This window comes from Caretta caretta, chromosome 2 (assembly GCF_965140235.1).
Source record: "Caretta caretta isolate rCarCar2 chromosome 2, rCarCar1.hap1, whole genome shotgun sequence".
In the NCBI taxonomy this organism is placed as follows: Eukaryota; Metazoa; Chordata; order Testudines; family Cheloniidae; genus Caretta; species Caretta caretta.
In genome coordinates this window covers 10,357,840-10,383,076 of record NC_134207.1, presented here as the reverse complement: position 1 = coordinate 10,383,076, position 25,237 = coordinate 10,357,840, and the positions used below count along the sequence as shown (strand labels likewise).

The window sequence follows — 25,237 nt, the reverse complement described above, 5'->3', positions numbered from 1 at the left end:
GAAACCTCTCACCCCACACCAAGCCCCTCCACACTGGGATCCTGCTGGGCTGAGCCTGCCCACTCATACCTGGTGCAGAGCCCCGGGGTGTTTCTGGGGCAGGCCCAGCCTTTGCACTGTGTCAGGGTCAGGTGCAGCCTCACTGCCGAGTCCCTGTACAGGGGGAGGAGGGGACTTCAGGGTGATCTCCCACCTCAATGCAGTCAGTGGCCTGTACTCCCCACTGCTATTGTGGAGCCAAATTTATTTATTGACAAATAAAATTTTCAGAATTTTAAAATATTGTGTGCATAATTTTTTTTTTTTTTTGCATAGAATTTTAAATTTTTTGGTGCAGAATTCCCTTTGGAGTAATAATGAAAGGCAGTATATCAAGTGTTAGAGAACAGTAGCTGGAGACAGGAACTCCTGACTTCTGATCCCAGCTCTACCAATGACTCAGTGTAAGATTCCAGGGAAGTTGCTTTCTCTGTGGCTTGGTTTCTCCATTTACAAAATACATATTAAATAAGAATGGAGTAATAAGAATAATTTGACCATATATAGGTCCTTTCATTCAAGAACCTAAAATGCTTCAGGTTCGATTTTCAAACAAGCCTTAGGGAGATAGGTGCTCTACTTCCATTGAGCTTTGAGTGCCTAACTCCCTTAAGTTCCTTTGAAAATCACAACAGCAGGCCATGTCAACACTGTGGGGACTATAGCAGCATAGCTACAGCACCATAGCTGTGCTGGCATAATCCCTTAGCGGAGACACAGTCTGCAGCAACGAAAAGCGGTTTTTCCATCACTATACAAACACCACCTCCCTGAGCAACGGTAGCGAGGGCAACAGAAGCATTCTTCTATCTGGCTACCTACATTTACATCAGGGGCTAGGTCAGCATACCTATGGTGCTCATGGGTGTGCACCGTTCAGACCCGAGTGCCATACCTATGCTGACTTAAATTTTAAGAGTAGGCCAGGCGTTAGACATTAATGAAATAAGCCTCATGGTGCCCCATTGTAGTCGGTATTGTTATTCTAATTTTTAGAGATGAAAAAAGTGAGGCAGAGAAAGGTTAAGTAACTTGGCATTTGTGGCATTAACAGAAGAGAAGGTTACTAACCCTGTGCAGTAACTGAGGCTCTTCGAGATGTGTCCCTGTGGGTCTTCCACTGTGGGTGCAGTAGTGCCCCGTCCCTGGGATTGGAGATCTTTGGTAGCAGAGCCTATTGGACAGCACGTACGCACCTCTCCGTCTTGCGCCATGAACGGCATCTATATATATCGGTGTGTGGTTCAACCGCCCACACAGTTCCTTCTCTGCTGGAGAGCTTATCTTTCAGCTCCAAAGCAGAGAAGATGAGGGCAGGTAGTGCACCCATAGGGACACACATCTCAAAGAACCTCAGTTACTGCACAGGGTGAGTAACCTCTTCTTCTTCTTCTTATTCTTCTAGTGAGGTGTCTATGGGTGCTTCACTGTAGGTGACTATAAAGCAGCCCCTAATTGAAGGGCTGTGGCTTAATTAATACAGATGATAGAACAGTGTGTCTTAGTAGGGCATCTGATGCTATGTCATGACTAATCACGCAGAGATGGCTAAAAGTGTCTGCAGATGCCCATGTGGCTGCTTTGAAAACGTTGAGAAAGGCAATCGACGTGGCAAGAGACCAAGTGGAATGTGCTTGAGTTCCAAGAGGAGGCTGTCTATTGTGTAGGTGGTGGGAGAGGTGTATACTCTGCAACATCCACTTGGAAAGACATTGTTTACAAACAGCCGTGCCTTTCAATCTTTCCACCGTTGACAGGAATAAGAGTGGTGACTGTCTGAAAGGTTTAGTTCTGCCCTGATAAAATGCAATGCCACCTCCTGCTGGTTGCTGTTTGGTTTTGAAAGAAGCAGGGAAGGTGGATTGATTGATTTAGATGGAAGGAAGATGGTATTTATTTTGGTATGGACATAAGGTAACCTTATCTTTATTAAAAATTGTGTACAAGAGTTATGCCATGAGCACGCCAATTTCTCTTACCCATCGAGCAGAGGTAATAATGACAAGAAATGCTGTTTTCATGGATAAATGAATACCAGAGCACATTGCCATTGGTTCAAATGGCAGTCTAGTAAGGGAGCAAAGTACCAGGCTGGGGTCCCAAGCTGGGGGTCCCAAGCTGGAGTGGGATCCCGTATGTGAGGGTAAAGATTTTGGAGGCCTTTCAGGAATCTTTTCATGAATGGGTGGGTGAAAACAGAGTGGCTGTCCATACCAGGGTGAAAGGCCATGATGGTGGCTAAGTGTACATGAAGGGAGCGGGTGGATAATCCCAATCCTTTAAGATGTAAAACATAACCTAGGATGAGCGGTAAGGGGGCGTTCATTGCATTGACATGGTTGGTGGAAAATGCCCTATGAGAAGCTAAAACTAGAAAATTGTAACAAACCTCTCTCTGTCATACATGTCTTGCCATACTACAGTAAAAGCCTCCAGTCCTTAACCTTTCACACACACACACACACACACACACACACACAATATCTAATTATCCTGAAGCAAAAAACACTTTATATATATACCAACAGGTTTCAACTGAACTTGGATCAAATTAGCTTCATGTGATAATTTACTTCAGACTAAATCTGTTTAAGCATGATTTAAACTGGTGTATGTTTGTTTATATTAGATGTTTCTTCCAGGGTAATTAAATCAATTTATTAACCTCCGTGCAATTTTATTTTACAGACAAAATTTTACATATGTTAGAAGAAACATTAAGGAAAAAAGTCCCTAAACTCTGTCTTGGTCCACACCTTTGTTTTTATTGGGAAGAAGAGGAAAGTTAATTTAAGGTTTTTGTCTAATTGTGACCCAATTATATATACATAAAAACTATGCTCAGAACACACACGCTGCATGAGATTAAAACATTCTGCCATTAGCCCTTTGTAAACTATCAGTAAGGCTAGGATTTGGTCACAGAGGTCGCAGAAGTCACGGAACCCGTGACTTCCGCAGACCTCCATGGACTTCAGTCCACAGTGGCTGGGAGCTTCAGGGTACCCCCATCTCCCCTGGTGGCCGGGAGCTGCGGGGTACTCCTGCCGCCGAAAGTGGCAGGGATCCCCAGAGCTCTCCAGTCCCCATGGGTGGCAGGAGATCCCCAGCAGCTCCTCAGCTGCCACCGCTGTCCTGTAGTATCACACCCAGCCTCTAAGAGGCACTTACAAGAGGTGAGTGTCCCCCGTTATACCAGGGTTCTACCCAACAGCTAACTTATTTAAAAGTTTTGTTAGATAACACAGAGGGAGTTATTTCTGTAAATCGAACAGCTGGAGTTAGTTTAACCTCAGCAACTGATAGCTAAAGCTACGATTTTCTCATAGACATTTTTAGTAAAAGTCATGGACACATCACAGGCAATTATTAAAAATGTCCACGACAAAACGGGGAGGGAGGAGGGTTGAGCACCCTGCCCTACTGTGGCTGGGAGCTGTGGCTCCTGCCCTGTGGCTGGGAGGGACACCCGCCTGTGGTGGCTGGGGAGCTGCGGGGGATCCCCAGGAGCTCCTCAGCTCTTCAGTGTCTTTTCCCTCCAGCCAACTCACAGAATCAAAATGAATGAACCCATTCCGGTGTAGCCAAGAGTTCAACAAACTGTTGGTCCTCACCAGAGTCTTCAGCCCCATCTCTGGGCTCTTTAAATCCCACCCTTCACTCAGGCTTCTAAACAAGCTTTGTCCCCTTTTCAGGGCTTAGGTCACTTCCCCAGTGACTGGTGGAGGAACCCAGGCCCACCCACTATTACAGTTCCCAACCCAGGGACCTTATAAACAGCAGCCATGTACAGTATTGCTTCCTTTAAGCCCATCAATGAGTTGCTGCTGCCTTCTTTGGGCCTCTTCCCATCTAGTCCCTTTAATCCTAAGGGAGGTAGAAATTTCAGGTCCTCTCTCTTTTAGGTCTAGTAAAGGCAGCCAGTCAAGCTCCTGTGGCCAGAGCAGCACACCCTTCCTCACCCTTCTTGTCCCAGCCAGGAACTGATCACCTCAGGCCCTGCAGCTCCTTTTATCTCAGCATATTGGGCTCTGATTTTATGCTTCCGTGCAGCCTTTCTAGGTAGGCCTGGAGGACCCACCTTTGCTGCTCCTTCCTGGGGGGAAGAGGAGGATATAGTAGGATTGATGGGCCTCCAATAGAGGACCACAAAGGGCCAGGTACACCCCACACACCTGAATACTTCTTCCAAATTATAATTACAGTATTCACTTTGAAGCAAAACACTGGAATTACAGTTCCAAAACTATTTCCTCTATACCCCCCATTTTCATTCTCACAACTTTTGAGGCATTTTTAATTTTTTAACTAAAACCAAAGTTTTTGAGTGCAGGAATTTGAGGTCAGTTTTTGCACATGTGTGCTCTGGGGAAAGATAGAGCAAGAATTCTGAGGATCTGCCTGTTGTGTCTTCCCCTGCCAGCTGCAATTGAGGCTTTCCCCATTTTGAGAGGAATATCATCTCTACCCAGAATGCCAGGTCTGACCTCAACTCCATACAGTTGAACAGAAGGAAACCCATAGGAATGGCAAATCTAGATGACAGATAAATGTTTCCTGCTGAGAAGTTGTTGCCACACTTAATTCCCTCCACATATCATTTAATACAGACAGACTTTTGAATTTAAAGCATCAAGAGTAGGGCGCCCTTTCACAAACATGTTTGATGACAGTCCCTGCCCTGAAGAGCTTACTCAAGATATAAAATGTAATTAGGACCATTTAAATGCTACCATTAAGCACAAGCAATTTCTCTTAAAAAAAAAACACAAACACACACACACACAAACACTAAGCTAAATGCAACACATCTAGGTTAATTCAATACTGAGGTTACAGTAAAACAAAAAGTAAGGAACTCAGAGATTCAACACCAGCATTAGCTTATCCACCAGACATATATATGGTATTTTCTATTTGTTTTTCTGGTTAAATGCATAGTTTAAAATATTTCTATTTGTCATAGAATGGACACTAGAAAATACACAAGCTGGGCAATACCGCTGTTGCCAATTAACTTTTGCAGTATGGGCTTCAATAGGACTTGCCAAACTCATGAAGACAGCTTTAGAAGTTAGAAGTACATTTGCTGAGAATACTTTAGATTAGAGATTCTTGCTTGAGTTAAATTCTGTAGCAACACAGAAGAAGAAATCTTCTTAGAAGTAAACAGATATAAATTTTAAGCGAAGAATTTGATAAAGAGTCTTTTGGTCGCTAAGAATCTTAAATCCTCAATTCATAGTTTTCTTAGATATTAGTTTGTGCTTAAGTAATAATTGTTCGATAAGGTGGGGCATAATACAATTTTTTCTGTAGCACACCTATTTGATATCATAAAATAGTAGACATTTGTATAATCGTAATGACTAGAGGTCTGGTTGAGTTAGGTACTGTACAAACACATTGTAAGAGACAGTTGGAGACAGCGTGGTTTAGCATATGGAACACTGGACTGGTGCTTAGGAAGCCCCAAGGTCTATTCCTAACTCTGCCACTGATCTGCTGTGTGACCTTGAGCAACTCATTTCATCTCTCCAAATCTCTGTTTCCCTTCTCACCCTTTGTCTATCTTGTCTATTTAAACTGTAAGAAACCTCTTAAGGGTCTCTCACTGAGAATTTGTACAGTATCTAGCACAATGAAGCCCTAATATTAGTTTGAGCCTCTGAGCACTACTATAATGCAAGTCATTAATAATAAACTTGTCCCTATCCTAAAGAGCTTGCATTCTAAATGGACAAGTATTATAATATGAACTCAGACCACAGACACGGTGTGAGTTATTTTATCTGGAATTTGTGTCAGAATGCCCTAATAAGACTGGTCTTTGTCTAGGGATTTACTCTAAGTATAAAATCACCTGGTACCTAAAAGGCTTGAAGTCACAATGTGAGAAGCCATTATATTAAAACCTCTGGCTAGAAATTTATTTTTAAAACTTACTTTATCCCTCCCAATAGGAAGTGGCATAGCTGTATAAAGGTTTTTTCTTCCATCAAATACTGGTTTACGATCCCCAAAGATCTGTGTTTTAAAGTGCTGGACCATATGCTCAACTATTTCTCTGAAAATATAAAGAAAATTAAGTTATCACAATTTGAACAGAGTACCAAAAAAACCCCAATATGTTTATGCAATCAAGAGGAAACAAAAAACAATGGCTGTTACATGAAGGGTTATCAACAACTCAGCATGAAAGATCATATTCATTTTATTCATCTGAAGAGACAACGGAAGTTGATTTTGTTCTATGAAATTTTCTTTGCATAAACTGTTTGTTTCTTGGGACTACTAAATTTGATCCTGATTTCTCATTGGAAAGTTTATAGCCCCAGTGTTTTACCTACTGTTTATTCTACGAGACAGAACACGTACGTAATATAAGCTGCTCTTCTCCATGGCTCTCATCTGCAGAACACAACTGATGGGCTAGGCAGCAGGACAGCATTGGGAAAGGAAGAATTAAGGCGAGGGAATGATTTGGGTCTGTGCACAATGTATACACCAAATTCCTCTGCATCACACTCAAATAACAATCTTGACTCTGACCTCTACTCCTGGTAGAATTCTGCACCACTGGGCATGCGGAGAATTTATGTCCCCCTGTAGATTTCTTTGCTTCCCCACAGAAAAAATAAACTTTCTGATGGGAAAGCAAAGGGAAGTCACAAAAGCAGTCATGCAACCCTCCTCAGCAGTATATTTTGGGTGCCCAGGGCAGCCGGCAGAGAGGTAAATCACTGTGGGGCAGAGGGCAGGACTGGGGAAGACCCAGCTGGTGGCTCCTAGCCTGTGCCGGGCTTAGCTGCTAGTCCCTGCTGGGCTGGGGAGGACGGGACTTCCTCTTCCCCTGCACAGCATCTGGGGCTGTGTTAGACCCACCCCTAGATTTCTCCCCCAGCTATAGGAAGCTCTGCAAAACTCTTCCCCCTCCTTCCCTGCACCCAATCGCTCCTCAGCTGCAGGGGGAGGGATCACTGTACAGGGAGCTGCTCTCCCATCCGCCCAACCCCCAAGCATCCGGATCCCCTCATACCCAGACCCTCCCGATGAGCCTCCCTGCAACACCCAGACACCCCACGCCCCCTGCTGGGCTCCAACCACCTTCACCTGGACCCCCCTGCAGAGTCCCATTACCACTGCACCCAGAACCCCCCCACCCCAACAAGCCCCTATGCATCCAGATCCCCCCCCCCCCCCCACACACCTGGATCCCTCACTGGGCCACCCGCACCCAGACTGCCCCACACATAACCTTCTCAATCTACACCTGGATCCCCCCACACTAAGCCTCTCCACATTTGGATCCTGCCTTGCTGAGCCTGCCTGCCCACACTGCTACACTTGGCACAGAAGGGCATGGCTCTGGGGCAAGCCGGACCTTGTGCGGTGTCAGGGTTGGGTGCAGCATCACCGCTGGGTCCACGTCCTGGGGGAAGCTACACAGAGATCTCCCACCTCTGTGCAGTCAGTGGCCTGTGCTCCCCAATACCATGATGGAGCCTCCACATTTATTTGACAAATAAAATTTGCAGAATTTTAAAATATTTTGCACAGAATTTTTTGGCACAGAATGCCCTCAGGAGTAGGTGAGCTCGTACTTTTTCATGTAACAACAGCATTTACCAGTACATATAACTATTAAGACTACAAATTAAAAAGTGTGATTGGAATTATAGGTTGTGCATTAGAGTATGATGCAGAGGAATTTGGAATGTGTATTGTAGCTGGTTATATGTCAGATATGCAAATGAGTTTGTAGTGGAATTTGTAGTCTATTGGAATTATTTTATTCCAGACATCTGGGTTTAAATCTCTTGAAGGACATCACTGAGACTATAAGTACATTTAAGTTGAAATCCATGAGGCACTTCATCTTGAAAATCTAGTTAACATGGGAGGTACACAGTAGAGTGGTATGTGCCAGTACAAAACCCTAAGACAGAAGTCTGAGTGCGTTTAAGTAGTGTGAAGAATGAATATTGCCTTAATTGGTGATTTCCTTGACATTTCATAAATTTAGATTTTTTTTAAGGCAAGAAGGGACCATTTTTATTATCAAGTCTGCCCTCCATAACATAGACAATAAAACTGCACTCAGTAATTTCAGCATCAAACCTGTAACTTCTGATTTCGCTATGACATACTGTTTTAGAAAGATAACCACTTTGATTCCTCTTATCTCCTCCAAAGAGACCCTCTTAGATTTAAATACTTCAATAGAGAATCCACTACATTACTAGGTAAATTGTTCTGATGGTTAATAACACTCACTATTACAATTTTATGCCTTATGAATTTCTCCAACTTTGTCTTCCAACCATCTTTCGTAGTGGTGTCCATGGGATTTGGGGTTGAGCAATATTAACTGTAAGCAAATTAAGTTTTCTGTTTGAGTCTGAAGCAAAAATTCAGACTTCACTAGGTTTGTAAATAAATTCTTTTTTCTTCCCACGCTGCATTGGGAAAACAGACATAGCGTGGAATTATGAAAAGTGCAAATAGGATCTTCATTTCCAGTAAATGGTGTCTCTTCATCCAGGTTCTTACAATGGCCTTCATCACCGTATCATGATGGCTACTGATGAGTCAAGGCAGATCTGAGCAAACAGTTATATGTATTCAACATTATACTGGTAAGCAACTACCTGTTGTGAACATGATTTTCCCTGATCTGCACTGACGTGGTCACTATTACGTCAGTTGCCAAGATTCTTCATAAGTTTTAAACAACCTCCACTTAGATTTTTTTCAAGTACTCTCTTACACTGATGCAACTCCACTGAAATCAATAGAGTTGCACTGGTGGAAGAAGAGAAATTGGTCCAATGGAGTTACTACACAGTGTAGATCTTAGCCCATTATGTTTGTTTTTAAGTTAAATACAATTTTTAAACGGTTTTTAAAATATTACATTTAAAAATAATCCAACAGAGCAGGAAGATGCAGTATAGAACAGCTATTTGTATTCCATGCATGTTAAATATTGTCTAATAAGAGTGCAGTTAGGTTAAAAAAAATTCTACATTTGTAAGTTGCACTTTCATAACAAAGAGATTGCACTACAATACTTTTAACAGGTGAATTGAAAAATACAATTTTTTTTGCTTCCCTGGCCATCAGTAATTTGCAAAATTGATCCATACCTTTTTGGCCTCGCTATCTGTATTCACTTGCATATCTTCCATTAATACAGAAGATGATGGAGGGTAATTTCTTACCTGTTATAATTTAGTTTCTCCAAAGTCCTCTTATACCAGCACAGACAAATGGGTTTACTTCCCCCTGTCAGTAGGTGAAGACAGGAAAACAAGTTGTTGGTAATATCACCTCCCCTTTTAAGGGGCTTGCTAGCTGACTCCACTTAGTTATGAACTAAGCAGTAAACAACAATGGTCAAATTCATAGCTTGTACAAACTGGAATAACTCCACTCAAGCTAATGGAGTTTTGCCTGCTTATGCCACCAGTAATTTTGGATCAAAAGCTGAAAACTTCACTCAAAATAAGCTACAACCACCACAAAAGTCAGGTGGGATTTCTAGGTTGGTACAGGAAGACTTGGAGAAACCAAACTAACAGAAATAATGCTTGCTGATAGATATCACAAAGCAGGATGTATTCAAATGGGAAGATACTACCACATCTGATGAACAACAAGGATATCCATGTCCCCAGGTGCCCTAAGTGAAAGCTTGTACAGGACCCTAGCTTCTTAAAAGTTCCTCTTTTTTAAAAGTGTAAATGGAGGGAAAACATAAATAAAACTGGGGGAATGCAAAGTATAACGATATTACCGGTTAACTCTTCTTGGGCATTTCTCTGGCTTTATATCCAATTCATAATGGTAGATATCAATTTTAGGAATGTCCATTTCAAAGAAGTTGGCCTGTAGTTTGATTGTTCTTCCAGAAGTACCAAAATCTGGTCGAGGAGGAGGTTTAAAGGCATATCCCTGTATTGGTGGTGGCAATGGTGGAGGAGGTGCAAGCACTGAAAGGGGGGGGGGAGGGAGAGGGGGAAAAAAAAAGCACAAATTAAAATATCCATCACAAAAATTATCCACATTAGGTACATGCAGTGAGAAGAGTAACACACACACACACACACACAAGTTCAATACCATTTTAAAAATGCATTTTTAAACCTAGTCTTCATCCCTTGCTTTTTTTAAAATAGTGAATTAACAGAGGAAAACCTGTATCCTGGGCTGGAAGCCAGCAAACCTGGACTCACCTGTTCCCCAACTGATGTTAACTACTCTGTATATTTCACAACCCTTTTTACTGAACAAGGCCACAGGAGGTAGGTTAGCATTCTGTCCTTTTACAAGTGAGTTAACGGAGCACCTGGGAAGCTAAACAAGAACTTCTTTAAGGGCTGGAACTAGGACCCAGTTGTCTAATATGGAGAACCTAAAGCTCATTACTTAGCCACAATGCTCCTCACAAAATTAGTATGCTAAATCTTTTGTGCTTGGCTTCAGTATTTGCTAAACGGAGCTACGCCCAAATACTCAAGCCAAGCACAAAGACCTCGCATTCTGAACTACTATTTTTAATGTAGTTAAGGTTGCAAACCTAAGGGTTAAAAAATGCCAGGAAATGCCAGAATTCAGGTTTTCTGTACAGACTTCTAATGTGACATTGGACAAGTCACTTAAACCTAAACCTTTAAAAGGAGATTTAGGCACCTAAATCAGGCAGAGTGCTGAGCGCAGCAATGCCTAAATACCTTTAAGGCCCAGATTTTTAAAGCAAAAGTTTCTGGAGGTAGCCACTGTGCGCGCCTCATTTTCTGGATGAGGATTTGAGACTCAAAAGACCTAATTTTCAGAAGCAGAGAACACAACTCCTACTCTTACTGGGAGTTAGTGTAAACTGAGGTTACTCAGCACCTCTCAGAAACAATTAGGCCACAGGTGTCGCTGTCACTGAGGACCCAACATTAGCAAATTTTGGCCTTAATCTGTCTCTCAGCTCCTCAGTTGTAAAAGGGGAATAACTTCCTACTTCACAGGAGTGTTATGAAGATAAATTAATTAATGTTTGAGACACCAGATACTATGGTGATGAGCACAATACAAAAGTACAAGAGGATTTTTTTTTTAAAATGTATTCAGGTGCAGCTTTTGAGGCCACATATTCAGTGATGAGGATAAGAAGAAATATTGAATAGATGCCTGTTGCAGTGAATGAAGCAGAGGTTCCTGTGAAAAAGATATGTGGTTGTGTAATCAAAGTGTTATAATTAATATATATGAGGGGGCATAATTAAGGTTACCCAGGCACAGAGAACATAATCCCTCACCCTACATTTTTATAAATTATTGTTTAATGAATTAGAAATGGCTTCCCTTTTTACTGTAGCATAAAAATGAAGACTGAAGAAAAAATAAGACAGGTCATTGCTCAAAGGAGATAAGTAATGTTTATTAAACAGCAGTTTTAGCCTGGGAAGCAGCTAACCTATATGAAAATAGATACACATGGTTTAGCTTTACCACCAACAGATGGGAATTGACTTTTCTTTTGGGGAAAAAAGATTGAAAACAGTGATTTAAAGAAATTTTTTAGATTACTGCTTTAAATGAAGAATTTAAAACCAAGATATCCTGTGCAAAATGCACTACAATAATCCAGTCTGGAGCGGACAGGAAATCCAGCCATAAAAGAGCCCTAATTTAAATACTAAAGTAAGCCAACTTTGATTAATAAGGTGCTAGTATACTGTCCCCAGTAAAAAGAGGAGTTTATTATGAAAAAACACAGAAACCAAATTTGACCTTTCTACAATAGTTCATCTAGTCTCTGGAAACCAAAAGATTCACACCTATCAATGTCTAAGTGCTGTAGTTTCTGTGGAAAAGGGAAGCGACAGACACTAGAATAGTGTTAGCTACATGGCCCATTTTAAAAGCCATAGGAAACTTCAGATTACATTATTCCACAAAAAACTGCTATAATAAAATTGAGCAGCACACAAATTACAATCAACATTTAGGAATCCTACTCTAACCCAAAAGACAGACTTGAGGTAGATTTTCTTCCACCCCAATTAAAATGGAAACCCTGGTGCAACCCTAACTGTGGTGGCACCACCACTCCATCAGAATCTTGCTGCACAACGCGAGAGCCAGGAGTAGAGTTAGGGGAACACACTGGACTCATGTGTTGGCCAAGAGGTTCCCAGTATACAGTGCCCCACGACATGAGCTGCTTTTACATATTCAAAATGCTCTAAAATCCACAGGTATACGGAGATTAGTACATACTGACAACAGTTTTCAGAGGTGTGAACTCATCCATTCATCTTATAAGGTGTTCTCCTCCCCATTCCAAAAAGTCTACCTTAGTCCCTGGTGTTGAATACTCATTTTCGAGATAATCTTGTACCTTAAATTTGTGTCTTTAAACCCAGGAAGTACAGAGTTATTTCACCTTAATTAGTTACTTCCTGGTTTCCAGATGTTTAAATACTGGTGCCTTCGAGGTCTGAGGAACTGCTGGTCAACCATAACTCTGCATTAAATGTGGTTTTTGGCAATAAATTACTCCAATTTCTGTGTTTAGACATGACCTTAGTTCAATTAGAAAGGTTCCAAACTAGTTATGCCTAAGGGCATGTCTACACAATGAAATTTATCTGAATAGTTATTGTGTCAGATATGGCAATTTCCTCTAACATCCTGGGCAAATCTTATTAAGTTAAGCATTATTCTATTAATTATAAGTATTTTAGTTCAATATATTAAAAATGCAAATGCTGATGTATTATGGTGGAATCATATGCAACTTCTTCATACGCAGGACTAATGTAAACCCTGGCAAGTGTTACGAGTTTCAGAGAACTCTCTTAAGGCAAGATCAAATTTTCAGTTGAGTAAGTTTACTAGGAAATACTTGGGAGGAAGGGAATGCAAATTACCCATCTCTGGACCCATCCTTTTGAAGCTGAAGGAAGTGCCCTGCGGAAAAACCCATTGTCTGCTAGCATCTGTTAGGTGAGAAAAGATCAAAGGCCTGATCTACATTAGGAAATTAGGTCAATATAACTATGTTGCTCGGGCATGTGAAAAATCCACACCCCTGAGCGATGCAGTTAAACCAGCCTAACCCCAGGTGTAGACAGTGCTAGGACGATGGGAGAATTCTCCTGTTGACCTAGCTGCCACCTCTTGGAGAGGCTGAGTACCTACACTGATGGGAGAAACCCTCCTGTCAACACAGATAGTGTCTTCACTGTAGCTATGCAGCTGTGCTGCCGTAGCAGTTTATGTGCAGACAAGCCCCAAGACTTGAATGAGAAACAGAAGGAAATCTCAGATTCATGGGCATACTTGTTCTGAGCTAACAGCTATTCCGAATTTGTGACAACAGAAAAACCCCTAGGTGGGGTCTGAAGGACTTTTCACCAGCCAGAGCCCTTATTGGAGTCAGGGAGTGATATCTGGTAACCTTATTAAAAGTGTGTGTAGATTCTTTTATTGTTTTTAATATGTTTTCTCTAATGCTTTTACCTTAAGAATATGTAATATAATTTATGGAGAAGATAGTATGATGGGATAACATGATTTTGGCAATTAATTGATCTTTAACTATTCATGATAAATAGGCCCAATGGCCTGTGATGGGATGTTAGATGGGGTGGGATCTGAGTTACTACAGAGAATTCTTTCCTGGGTGTCTGGCTAAGGAGTCTTGCCCACATGATCAGGGTTCAGCCGATAGCCATATTTGGGGTTTGGAAGGAATTTTCCTCCAGGGCACATTGGAAGAGGCCCTGGGGTTTTTTTTTTTTCCTTCCTCTGCAGCACGGGGCGTCGGTCACTTGCTGGAGGATTCTCTGCACCTTGAAGTCTTTAAACCATGATTTGAGGACTTCAATAGCTCAGACGTAGGTGAGAGGTTTATCGCAGGAGTGGGTGGGTGAGATTCTGTGGTCTGCATTGTGCAGCAGGTCAGACTAGACGATCATAATGGTCCCTTCTGACCTTCATATCTATGAATCTATAAGAATGGCCATACTGTGTCAAGGATCCCCCTAGCCCAGTATCTAGTGCTCCAGAGAGAATGAACATAACAGGTCAGTTATCAAGTGATCCATCCCTTGTCATCCAGTCCCATCTTCTGGCAGTCAGAGGTTAAGGAACACCCAAAGCATAGGTGGCATCCTGACCATCTTGATTGACCAGCCATTGATTGACCTATCCTCTGTGAACTTGTCTAATTAGTTTTTGAACCCACTCACACTCTTGGCCTTCACAACATACCCTGGCAACATGTTCCACAGGTTGACTCTCTGCGTTCTATTTGTTTTAAACCTGCTGCCTATTAATTTCATAGGGTGACCTCTGGTTCTTGTGTTATGTGAAGAGGCAAATAACACAACCTTATTCAGTTTCTCCACACTATTCATGATTGTATAGACCTCTATCATATCCCCTCTTAGTCATCTCTTTTCCAAGCTGAATATTCGCAGTCTTTTTAATCTCTCCTCATATGGAGGCTGTTCCACATCCCTAATCATTTTTGTTGCCATTCTCTGTACCTTTTCCAATTCTAATATATCATTTTTAGATGGAATGACCAGAACTACATACAATATTCAGGGTGTGGACATATATAGTGGTATTATATTTTCTGTTTTATTATCTAGCCCCTTCCTAATTGTTCTTAACAGTGTTAGCTTTTTTGACTGCTGCTGCACATGGAGCAGATGTTTTCGGAAAGCCATCCATGACTCTAACCCTTCTTTCTTGAGTGGTAACAGCTAATTTAGACCCCATCATTTTGTGTATATATAGGTGGGATTAAGTTTTCCAATGTGCATTACTTTGCCTTTATCAACACTAATTTTCATGTGCCATTTTGATGCCCAGCTGCTCAGTTTTTTAAGATTCCTTTGTAACTTCGCAGGCAGCTTTGGACTAACTATCTTGGGTAATTTTGTATTGTCTGCGAACTTTACCACCTCAATATTTACCCTTTTTCCAGATTATTCATGAATATGTTGAACAGCACTGGTCCCAGTACAAATCCTTGAGAGAGCCCACTATTTATCACTCTTCACTGTGACAACTGACCATTTTTTCCTACTCTTTTTTTCTATCTTTTAAGCAGTTACTGATCCATAAGAGGAACTTCCCTCTTATCCCAATTAGAAAAGGAATACTTGTGGCACTTTAGAGACTAACCAATTTATTTGAGCATAAGTGTTCGTGAGCTACAGCTCACTTCATCGGATACATGGTGTGGAAAGTGTAGAAGATCTTTTTATACACACAAAGCATGAAAAAATACCTCCCCCCACCCCACTCTCCTGCTGGTAATAGCTTATCTAAAGTGACCACTCTCCTTACAATGTGTATGATAATCAAGGTGGGCCATTTCCAGCACAAATCCAGGGTTTAACAAGAACATCTGGGGGGGCGGGAGGGGGGGAGGGAAACAAGGGGAAATAGGCTACCTTGCATAATGACTTAGCCACTCCCAGTCTCTATTCAAGCCTAAGTTAATTGTATCCAATTTGCAAATGAATTCCAATTCAGCAGTCTCTCGCTGGAGTCTGGATTTGAAGATTTTTTTTGTTGTAGGAAACTTCAATCCATCGGTGATCTTCCTGATAACACCATCCTGGCCACTATGGATGTAGAAGCCCTCTACACCAACATTCCACACAAAGATGGACTACAAGCCGTCAAGAACACTATCCCCAATAATGTCACGGCTAACCTGGTGGCTGAACTTTTTGACTTTGTCCTTACCCATAACTATTTTACATTTGGGGACAATGTATACCTTCAAATCAGCGGCACTGCTATGGGTACCCGCATGGCCCCACAGTATGCCAACATTTTTATGGCTGACTTAGGGGACGAGAGCTGAGGAAGCGTTGTTCTAACGCCCCTTCTCTACTTGCGCTATATTGATGACATCTTCATCATCTGGACCCATAGAAAAGAAGTCCTTGAGGAATTCACCCATGATTTCAACAATTTCCATCCCACCATCAACCTCAGCCTGGTCCAGTCCACACAAGAGATCCACTTCCTGGACACTACAGTGCTCATAACGATGGTCACATAAACACCACCCTATACTGGAAACCTACTGATGGCTATTCCTACCTACATGCCTCCAGCTTTCACCCTGACCACACCACACGATCCATCGTCCACAGCCAAGCTCTGCGATACAACCGCATTTGCTCCAACCCCTCAGACAGAGACAAACACCTACAAGATCTCTATCAAGCATTCTTACAACTACAATACCCACCTGCGGAAGTGAAGAAACAGACCGATAGAGCCAGAAGAGTTCCCAGAAGTCACCTACTACAGGACAGGCCTAACAAAGAAAATAACAGAACACCACTAGCCGTCACCTTCAGCCCCCAACTAAAACCCCTCCAACGCATTATTAAGGATCTACAACCTATCCTGAAGGATGACCCAACACTCTCACAAATCTTGGGAGACAGGCCAGTCCTTGCTTACAGACAGCCCCCCAACCTGAAGCAAATACTCACCAGCAACCACACACCACACAACAGAACCACTAACCCAGGAACCTATCCTTGCAACAAAGCCCGTTACCAACTGTGCCCACATATCTATTCAGGGGACACCATCACAGGGCCTAATAACATCAGCCACACTATCAGAGGCTCGTTCACCTGCACATCCACCAATGTGATATATGCCATCATGTGCCAGCAATGCCCCTCTGCCATGTACAATGGTCAAACTGGACAGTCTCTATGTAAAAGAATAAATGGACACAAATCAGATGTCAAGAATTATAACATTCATAAACCAGTTGGAGAACACTTCAATCTCTCTGGTCACGCGATTACAGACATGAAAGTTGCGATATTACAACAAAAAAAACTTCAAATCCAGACTCCAGCGAGAGACTGCTGAATTGGAATTCATTTGCAAATTGGATACAATTAACTTAGGCTTGAATAGAGACTGGGAGTGGCTAAGTCATTATGCAAGGTAGCCTATTTCCCCTTGTTTTTTCCTACCCCCCCCCCCAGACGTTCTTGTTAAACTCTGGATTTGTGCTGGAAATGGCCCGCCTTGATTATCATACACATTGTAAGGAGAGTGGTCACTTTAGATAAGCTATTACCAGCAGGAGAGTGGGGTAGGGGAAGGTATTTTTTCATGCTTTGTGTGTATAAAAAGATCTTCTACACTTTCCACAGTATGCATCCAATGAAGTGAGCTGTAGCTCATGAAAGCTTATGCTCAAATAAATTGGTTAGTCTCTAAGGTGCCACAAGTACTCCTTTTCTTTTTGTGAATACAGACTAACATGGCTGTTACTCTGAAACTTATCCCAATTGCCTGCCTTCGATGAGGGACATGGTCAAAAGCTTTCTTGAGTCCAGTACACTATCCACTGGATCACTCTTGTCTAAAGTTTGCTGACCTCCTTAAAGAATTCTCAGAGATTCGTAAAAGGAAGACATGCCTCAAAGCTGCGTTGACTTTTCCCCAACGTACCATGTCCATCTATGAAGCTGATAATTCTTTACTATAGTTTCAGCCAATTAGCCTAGTACTGAAGGTAGGCTTAGCAGCCTATAATTTGCCAAGTTTGCCTCTGAAGCCTTTTTTAAAAATTGGCATATTAGCTATCTGACAGTCATCTGGTAGAGACACTTATTTTAAGTGATAGGTCACATACCACACTTCTTTCAAAACTGATGGGTGAATACCATCTGGCCCTGGTGACTTATCATGGTTTAATTTATCAATTTGTTCTATCAGCTCCTCTATAGACAACTCAGTCTGGGACAGTTCCTCATATTTGTCACCTAAAAAGAACAGCTCAGGTGTGGGAATCTCCCTCACATCCATTGCAGTGAAGATGCACGCAAAGAATTAATTTAGCTTCTTCACAACAGCCTTGTCTTCCTTGAGTATCTCAATTCACTAGTGGCTGTTTCGCAGGCTTCCTGCTTCTGATGTACTTTAAAAAAAAATAAAAGCAAAAAAACAAACAAACAAAAAACCCCCGCTGTTAAATTAAGTCTTTTGCTAGCTACTCTTCAAATTCTTTTGGGCCTGCTTAACTGCACTTACACACTTGACTTGCCAGAATTTAAATTCCTTTCTATTTTCCCCACTAGGATTTAACTTCCAATTTTTAAAATGTTGTTTTGCCTTTAACTGCCTTTTACTTTGTTGTTTAGCCATGATGGCATTTTTTGGTTCTCATACTGCGTTTATTTTGTTTATTGTATACATATAGCTTAAGGTTTAGCGGTATTAAAGTGGTTCCCAAACTGGAGTCAACCCCTGGGAGTTCGCGAAATGTTACAGGGGGTTCTCGGGAAAAAATTCCCTAATGGCGGACAGAGCTGTCCCTACAGGCCCCGGGCAGCATGGGGCCAGCAGCATGGAGCCCCTGGACTTCCAAGAGCTAAGCAGATCAAAGCAAGCATATCTATCGCACTGAGGAGATTTAAACTTCAAAACTCCTTATAAGAAGTGGAAAGGGAGGTGGATATTTTTTGCTGTTTTTAAAATTAAACAGGCAGCTAGTATTGTTTTTAAAATTATTATGAACAAGTTTAAGCTTTGTTGTAATGTGCGTTGTTTGCCTGGACTGCTCAAGACCTGAATGCTTGTGTAAGAGAAACTCTGAATTGGCTTCTTAAATACCTTCATGCTGTTTCACATCTGATACTCCTTGATGAAACCTAGGAGCCTTGTCTTATAACAGGCTTATTCAAAGTGATACAAGCTACAAAAGTGAGATCTTGGAAGAGTGTTGCCGTTTTCATAATGTAATAAAAATACTATAGTGTGTAATAAACCTGTCAAAAACAAATTTTACAGTTCCAAGATCACTGTTTTTATAATTTATACTCAGGTAAAGGAGAAAATCCCTGTAAATATTCATTTTTAGGAGTGGGTTCGTGAGACTTGACATTTTAGCGAAAGGGGTTCACAGGTTGCTAAAAGTTTGGGAACCACTGCTCTATTAGGATTTTAAAAAGTTTCCATGCAACTTGCAGGCAGTTCACTCTTGTAACTGTTCCTTTTTATTTCCATTTAACTAGTCTCCTCATTTTTGTGTAGCTCCCCTTTTTTAAGTTAAATGCTCCTGCGGTGGATGTCCTTGGCGTTCCCCACACCCCAATAAGGATGTTAAATTTAATTACATTATGGTCACTATTACCGGCTCCTCCCCAGCACCTCACCCAAATCTGTCTAGATGTCATGAGAGGTCTACAACCTTCTCACCCGTAGCCAATTCACCATGTGGTTCTCCTGGTCATCACAAACCCAGCTATCTACATTTCTAATAATTGACTCTCACATTACTGTTACTTGTCTCTTCCTAATAACAGGGGTCCCCTCCCCTGGATAGGTATCCTCAGTGTGAGAGGACACCATGACATCATCTGGAAGGAGGGTCCAACTATGGAATTGTTTCCCTCCACTGCAGCTTGATGCTCTCGTTCCTCGAGACTTCCATCCTCCTCAACAGCACAGAGGCTGTCAGACTGAGGATAGGACCGCTGTACTATGTCCTGGAAAGTCTCGGTTATGTACCTCCCTGTCTCCCTTACTTCCTCCAGTTCAGCCACTCTGGTCTCAAGAGCCCGTATTTAGACTCTGAGGGCCATGAGCTGCTTGCACCAAATGCACACATATGCCACTGGCCCACAAGGCAGGCAATGATTCATGTGCTGGCTTAGAAAGAGTTGTGTGGTAACTCATAGCTGTGGCATTTACCCTTGAAGAGAAAGCAAAGCAGCAGAGCTGGCCTGTTTAGGCAGTCTGACTTTGCTGGGGAATTCAGAGTGAAGACAGGGAACTGTGCAATCTGGGAATCCTGGTCAGGAAGGAGAGAGGGTGCATGTCTCCACACAAGAGAGGTGATGGCTAGGGAGCCAGAAAATTAAGAGTGGGTGCCCTTGCCACTGAGGATGCCTTTCCCCTCGGGGGAAAATACAGATGCAGTTGCCTTCAACTGTCAAAGTTTTACCAGGATAATTATGCCTGTAAATTTCCAAGTATAGACATGCCCTAACTTGTATTTAATAGTCAGATGTTTTCTTAGCGTGTAAAGGAAATTTTAGAGTTTGGTTAGCAAGATCTGGGTGAGTAGGCTGGGTTACTTAGTGACCTTGTTTTTAATATTTTAATGTCCAAATTTTCTATCAAGGGAAGAAAATTTTAGGAACCTTCAAAATAAACTCTCTTTATGCAGTGAGAGATCTTGATAGCTGGACTGTATTAATTCTCTCAGCCAATAGAGCAGACATCTCCTCTGGAGGAGCAGTGCAGATGTCTCCATATGCATGCAGCAATATCTGGGGTGTGGCAACTACCTTTAGTGTCATTTCAACAAAGGAGTCTTTTAAGCTGCTGCAGCTGCAAAATTTCTCTAGCAGTGTTCTTTTCATATTTAATTCTGCAGTTTAATTTTTGCTTATCTGAGATCATAAAAGTGAACTGAACAAGTTGCCTGTGTTGCTATAGGAGAACTTACAGAAACCAAGCTAAGGGCATGTCCAGTCTAGAATAAGAAGATGTAGGTAACAAAGACAGGCCCAATTTCATTCCAGTAAGTACATCTTTATCTTGCTAACCTTTCTAGAATATTTGAAACAGATGTTTCCTTATTCCCAACTTGCTGCCAGATAAGACTCATAGTACATCCTCTCATTTGCTAATCAAGGCAGGATGACAGCCAACAAGAATCTTATTTTAGCACCTTCAGCCAGTGAGGTTCTCCCTTTTCTCTCTTCACAGTCTTCCTTCCTCCTTAGCTGTCTTCCCCTGCCTAGCAAAATTTCCTGTCCACTCCACTAGCGCAATCACCTCCTTCTGGACTAAAGTGGGAGGAGAGCAAGACTTAGAAGGCAAACTGTGCAAAGCAGTCAACTGGCTCATTCCAGTCACACCCTGAGCGTACTATCTGGACAGGACTGCATAAGATAAGCTTTCAGATGGCAAGTGCTTAAGGGAGTTCTTTCTGTGCAGTCTTAGGTCTATTTTGTCTGAGCAGAAGAATAGAGAGAATTGTTCTACCTCTTTTATTGTTCAGATTGATCAGTTTTCTCCCCACCCATACCCACTCTCCTTCCTAACTGCCAATGCTGTCCAAACCTTGTCAGTTCATTTGCTGTGTTGGGTTGGGTCACTGCTAGGAGACCATTTCTGTGCAGTGGTGAGCCACACAACAAAAACAGTCCTCTTATCTATTAATTGTGCTCTGTGGTGTGATGAAACCTGGGCAGACACCCTGGATTGGTCACTACCTGCTTGAGTGACAGATGTGGACAACATACCAATGTTCTCCAGTGGTGAGAAACCAGTGATCACTTGAAGTAATCTATGGAAAATGCACTCCAATTAAAACTGAACTAGTTTGTCAAAAACAGATGAGTCTAGCACAGCAGTTCTCTAGCTCTCATTCCGTGGAATGCTTCATAAGGGTCTGTGAGACTGCATGTTCATCTCTCCTCTCAGCACCTCACCCCCTCACAGACTCGTTCTCAAAAATGTTTCATTAACTAAAAGGAAAGGCTCCCTGATGGACCTTTTTTAAGATTCATTGGCCAACTTAGTAACACCACCAGACATCTGACAGTGATTTTTTATATCAACACCTCCAAGACCATTAAAAAAACATAGTTGCTAAAAAGTCATCCTCCTGCTCATTTTTCTCACTGGTTTAATCTCTCCATTGGCTTCTCATTTTCCACTCATCAAGTTTAAGCTTAACCTCCCCTTTAAGACATCTTACAATTTTGGTCTTCTCTAGTTATCTGCTCTTGCGTCTTAAATTTCACCCCTTCACTGCACCAGGGATGCAAGCTACAACCACCACTTGTTCACATCTCCCACAAGAGTCTCTGTGCATTCTTCCACCTTGCCCTTCATGCGTGGAACACCTTTCCCATAAAGCTACTATACCCTCCTCCTTCAAAACTTTCCTCATTTCTACCATGATACCTACAGGAAATCATACAATAGACAAAGAGCCAGTGGGAATTACTGACATTTATACAGAGATCGTTTAAATGTTAAATGATTCAGACCATCAAGTTATGAACATAGTGATTCTATGTAAAACAATTATTTTTAATGTTGTCTTTTTTCCTTTTACCCAGCACTTCTCTCCTATTGGTTTGCTTGCTGGATCTTGTTTCAAGCCCAATGGTAAACTCTTTTGGGACAGGGAGTGTCCCTTACTTTGTACAGTACCTAGCCTAAAGGAGCATCAATTTTGATTGGGCCTTTGAATGCTAATACAAAACAAAAAAAAACACGTGTCTGGGTAACTCCACAATCCCACAGAATGTGCATAAGTGAACACAAGATAAAGATGTATACATTAAGACAGGTTCAAATTGATGTCTGTCTTACACAGCACTGCGAGTCTTAGCAGCTGCTGCTTAGCAGAGCTCTCCTTATCTTTAATAAAATGTTGCAGGTCTTTTTTCCTATCTTTCTCTAACAGTCCTTAACAGAAGACCAATGCTACAAAACACCAGGCTGTACTTCTTAGAGAACAGTTTTAAAATACCCAGGCTCTTGAAGACTATTTCTAATAAAGAAAAGGGTTTTGTTAAATGCCATTTTCTTGTGAAAAATATTTGACTGACTTTTTATACAAGCAGTATTTGACTAACTAAGAAGACTTATTATATTCCTGTTTTCAAAGAGAGCTTTCCACTGTTTTTCATGTGAATTTCTCTTTCTGAAGTGAACTTTTACATTTTAAATCTTATAATTTCCCCTTAATGGTGCCAGAAAGATCAATCAACTCTCCACATCTACCTATGCTTGCATCCACCTGTGGGATAGAACTGAAAGAGGAAAATAAACCCTTTCAAGTTTCTCACTTTTGAGCTATCTTAATTTTTCCATCTCCATATGAGAAATTCATTACTTTGCAGGATTCCACCCATTGCAATGGTGTTGTTTGGTAGCATATACCCAATTTTATAAACTGAAGTTAGATAAACTAAGCTCTCTTCTATCACTTGGTAAAAATTTCTCTAACATTTCATTAGCACACATCCTCATTCCTAAAAAAATGGAGTTTGGAGGAATGTTGAGAAGGCAGCAGCTGTTCTGACACCCAGAACATTCTGGGTAATTTTCAGTCTTCCTCTAGAGTCCAGAATGCATTGCACAGGGTAAAGAGCATTCTGCTGTTTTTTAAATTTGCATCAGTTGGCCATTTTGGACCTCTCAGAAGTCTTTCATATAATAAACTGTAAATTGTTGCTTCATTAACCAGTAGATTATATTAATTTGGGAAACTGTTCCCTCCTGTAGTTCCAGTACATACAACAGAAGAGGTCTATAAAATCATGAAATATGGGGAGAAAGTTAATAAGGAAGTGATACTTACCCCTTCACATAACACAGGAACCAGAGGTCACCCAATGAAATTAATAGGTAGCAGGTTTAAAACAAAGTACTTCTTCACACAATACAGTCAACCTGTGGAACTCATTGCCAGAGGCTGCTGTGAAGGCCAAAAGTATAAATTGTTTTATAAAAGAATCAAATAAGTTCATGAAGGATAGTCTATTAGCCAAAATAGTCAGGGATGCAACATAGGCTATTAGCCAAAATAGCCAGGGATGTAAACCCATGCTCTGGATGTCCCTAAGTCTCTGACTTCCAGATGCTGGGACTGGACGACAGAGGATGGATCACTCAATTTAAAATTTTTATTAAAGCTAATGTTAAAGAGTATATAATACACAGGTTAAGAAAAGAGTGTCTGTACATCTGGGTGTAGTGCTTAGATTATCCACAATACAAAGTTTTAAGAAGTCATAAGATACATATAGTGCATAATCAGCAATAACCGAAATTCAGGTGAATAAATTTAACAATACAGTTTAGATATTAGAATCTGAATACTCGGGTACATCACTCATGAAAAGTTATTCAGAGAGTTGGTTGTAGAAAGCAAATATAGGAATGAGTGTAGATTGTCCCTCAGTAGACTGTCCATTCGGAAAATACAATCCATGAGAAAAGTATTTCAGTTACTTTCCAACTACCCTCTGATCATTCCAACTGAAGCATCTGGCACTGGCTACTGTCAGAAGAGAGGATACTGGGCAAGATGGACCTTCCCCCCAAAAACGATCACAGCAGGTCTCTTAAAATAATTTCCAATCTTGATCTAAAAATTGCCAGTGTGACAAAGTTCCTCCTCTATCTTGGTGGGTCTTGCACTTATTGGCAGATCTGCTCGCCTCGGAGATTCACGGCAGCCCTCAGTTTGGCTGTTTTCATGAACCCACAGTCCAGGTCAACACCTTCTGTGTCTGACCAGGAGTTGGGACGTTTGGGGGGAACCTGGGCCCGTCCTCTACTCCGGGTTCCAGCCCAGGGTCCTGTGGAATGCAGCTGTCTAGAGTGCCTCCTGGAACAGCTGTGTGACAGCTACAACTCCCTGGGCTACTTCCCCATGGCCTCCTCCCAACACCTTCTTTATCCTCACCATAGGACCTTCCTCCTGGTGTCTGATAATGCTTGTACACCTCAGTCCTCCAACAGTCCGCATTCTCACTCTCAGCTCCTAGTGCCTTTTGCTCCCAGCTCCTCACACGCACGCCACACACTGAAGTGAGGTCCTTTTTAAACTCAGGTGCCCTGATTAGCCAGCCTTAATTGATTCTAGCAGCTTCTTGATTGGCTTCAGGTGTTCTAATCTGCCTGTCTGTCTTAATTGTTTCCAGAAAGTTCCTGATTGTTCTGGAACCTTCCCTGTTGCCTTACCCAGGGAAAGGGGACCTACTCAACCTGGGGCTAATATATCTGCCTTCTATCATTCTCCTGTAGCCATCTGGCCCGACCCTATCACACCAGTGATGGAGAATCCATCCACTGGTAAATTGTTCCAATGGTTAATTACTCGCATGGTTAAAAAAATATGCCTCATTTTGTTTGAATTTGTCTATTTTCAACTTCCAGCCATTCGATCACATTAATACCTTTCTCTGCTAGACTTAAGAGCCAATCATCAAATATTTGCTCCCCATGTAGTTAAGATCAAGTCACTCCTTAACCTTTTCTATGTTAAGCTAAATAGATTGAACTCCTTGATTCTATACTATATGGCAGGTTTTCTACCCTTTAATCATTCTTGTGGCTTTTCTCTGAACCATCTCCAATTTATCAACATCATTCT

The 25,237-nt window shown here is 41.7% G+C and overlaps 1 protein-coding gene across 2 annotated transcripts in view; it reads right to left on the bottom strand.

Annotated features, from left to right (window-relative positions):
* AGO2 (argonaute RISC catalytic component 2) overlaps positions 1-25,237 on the bottom strand; it is a 111,506-nt gene that overhangs the window by 68,896 nt on the left and 17,373 nt on the right. The window contains exons 1-3 of one of the 2 annotated variants that reach the window (XM_075124916.1): positions 9,839-9,926; positions 9,264-9,327; positions 5,986-6,106 (exon numbers count right to left, since the gene is read on the bottom strand). In XM_075124916.1, coding sequence (XP_074981017.1) covers positions 5,986-6,090 — 105 coding nt within the window. In that variant the 5' untranslated portion in view covers positions 6,091-6,106; positions 9,264-9,327; positions 9,839-9,926. Of the gene's footprint in view, positions 1-5,985; positions 6,107-9,263; positions 9,328-9,838; positions 10,035-25,237 lie in introns of those variants that run through there. The other variant, XM_048841749.2, reaches the window with a different exon arrangement.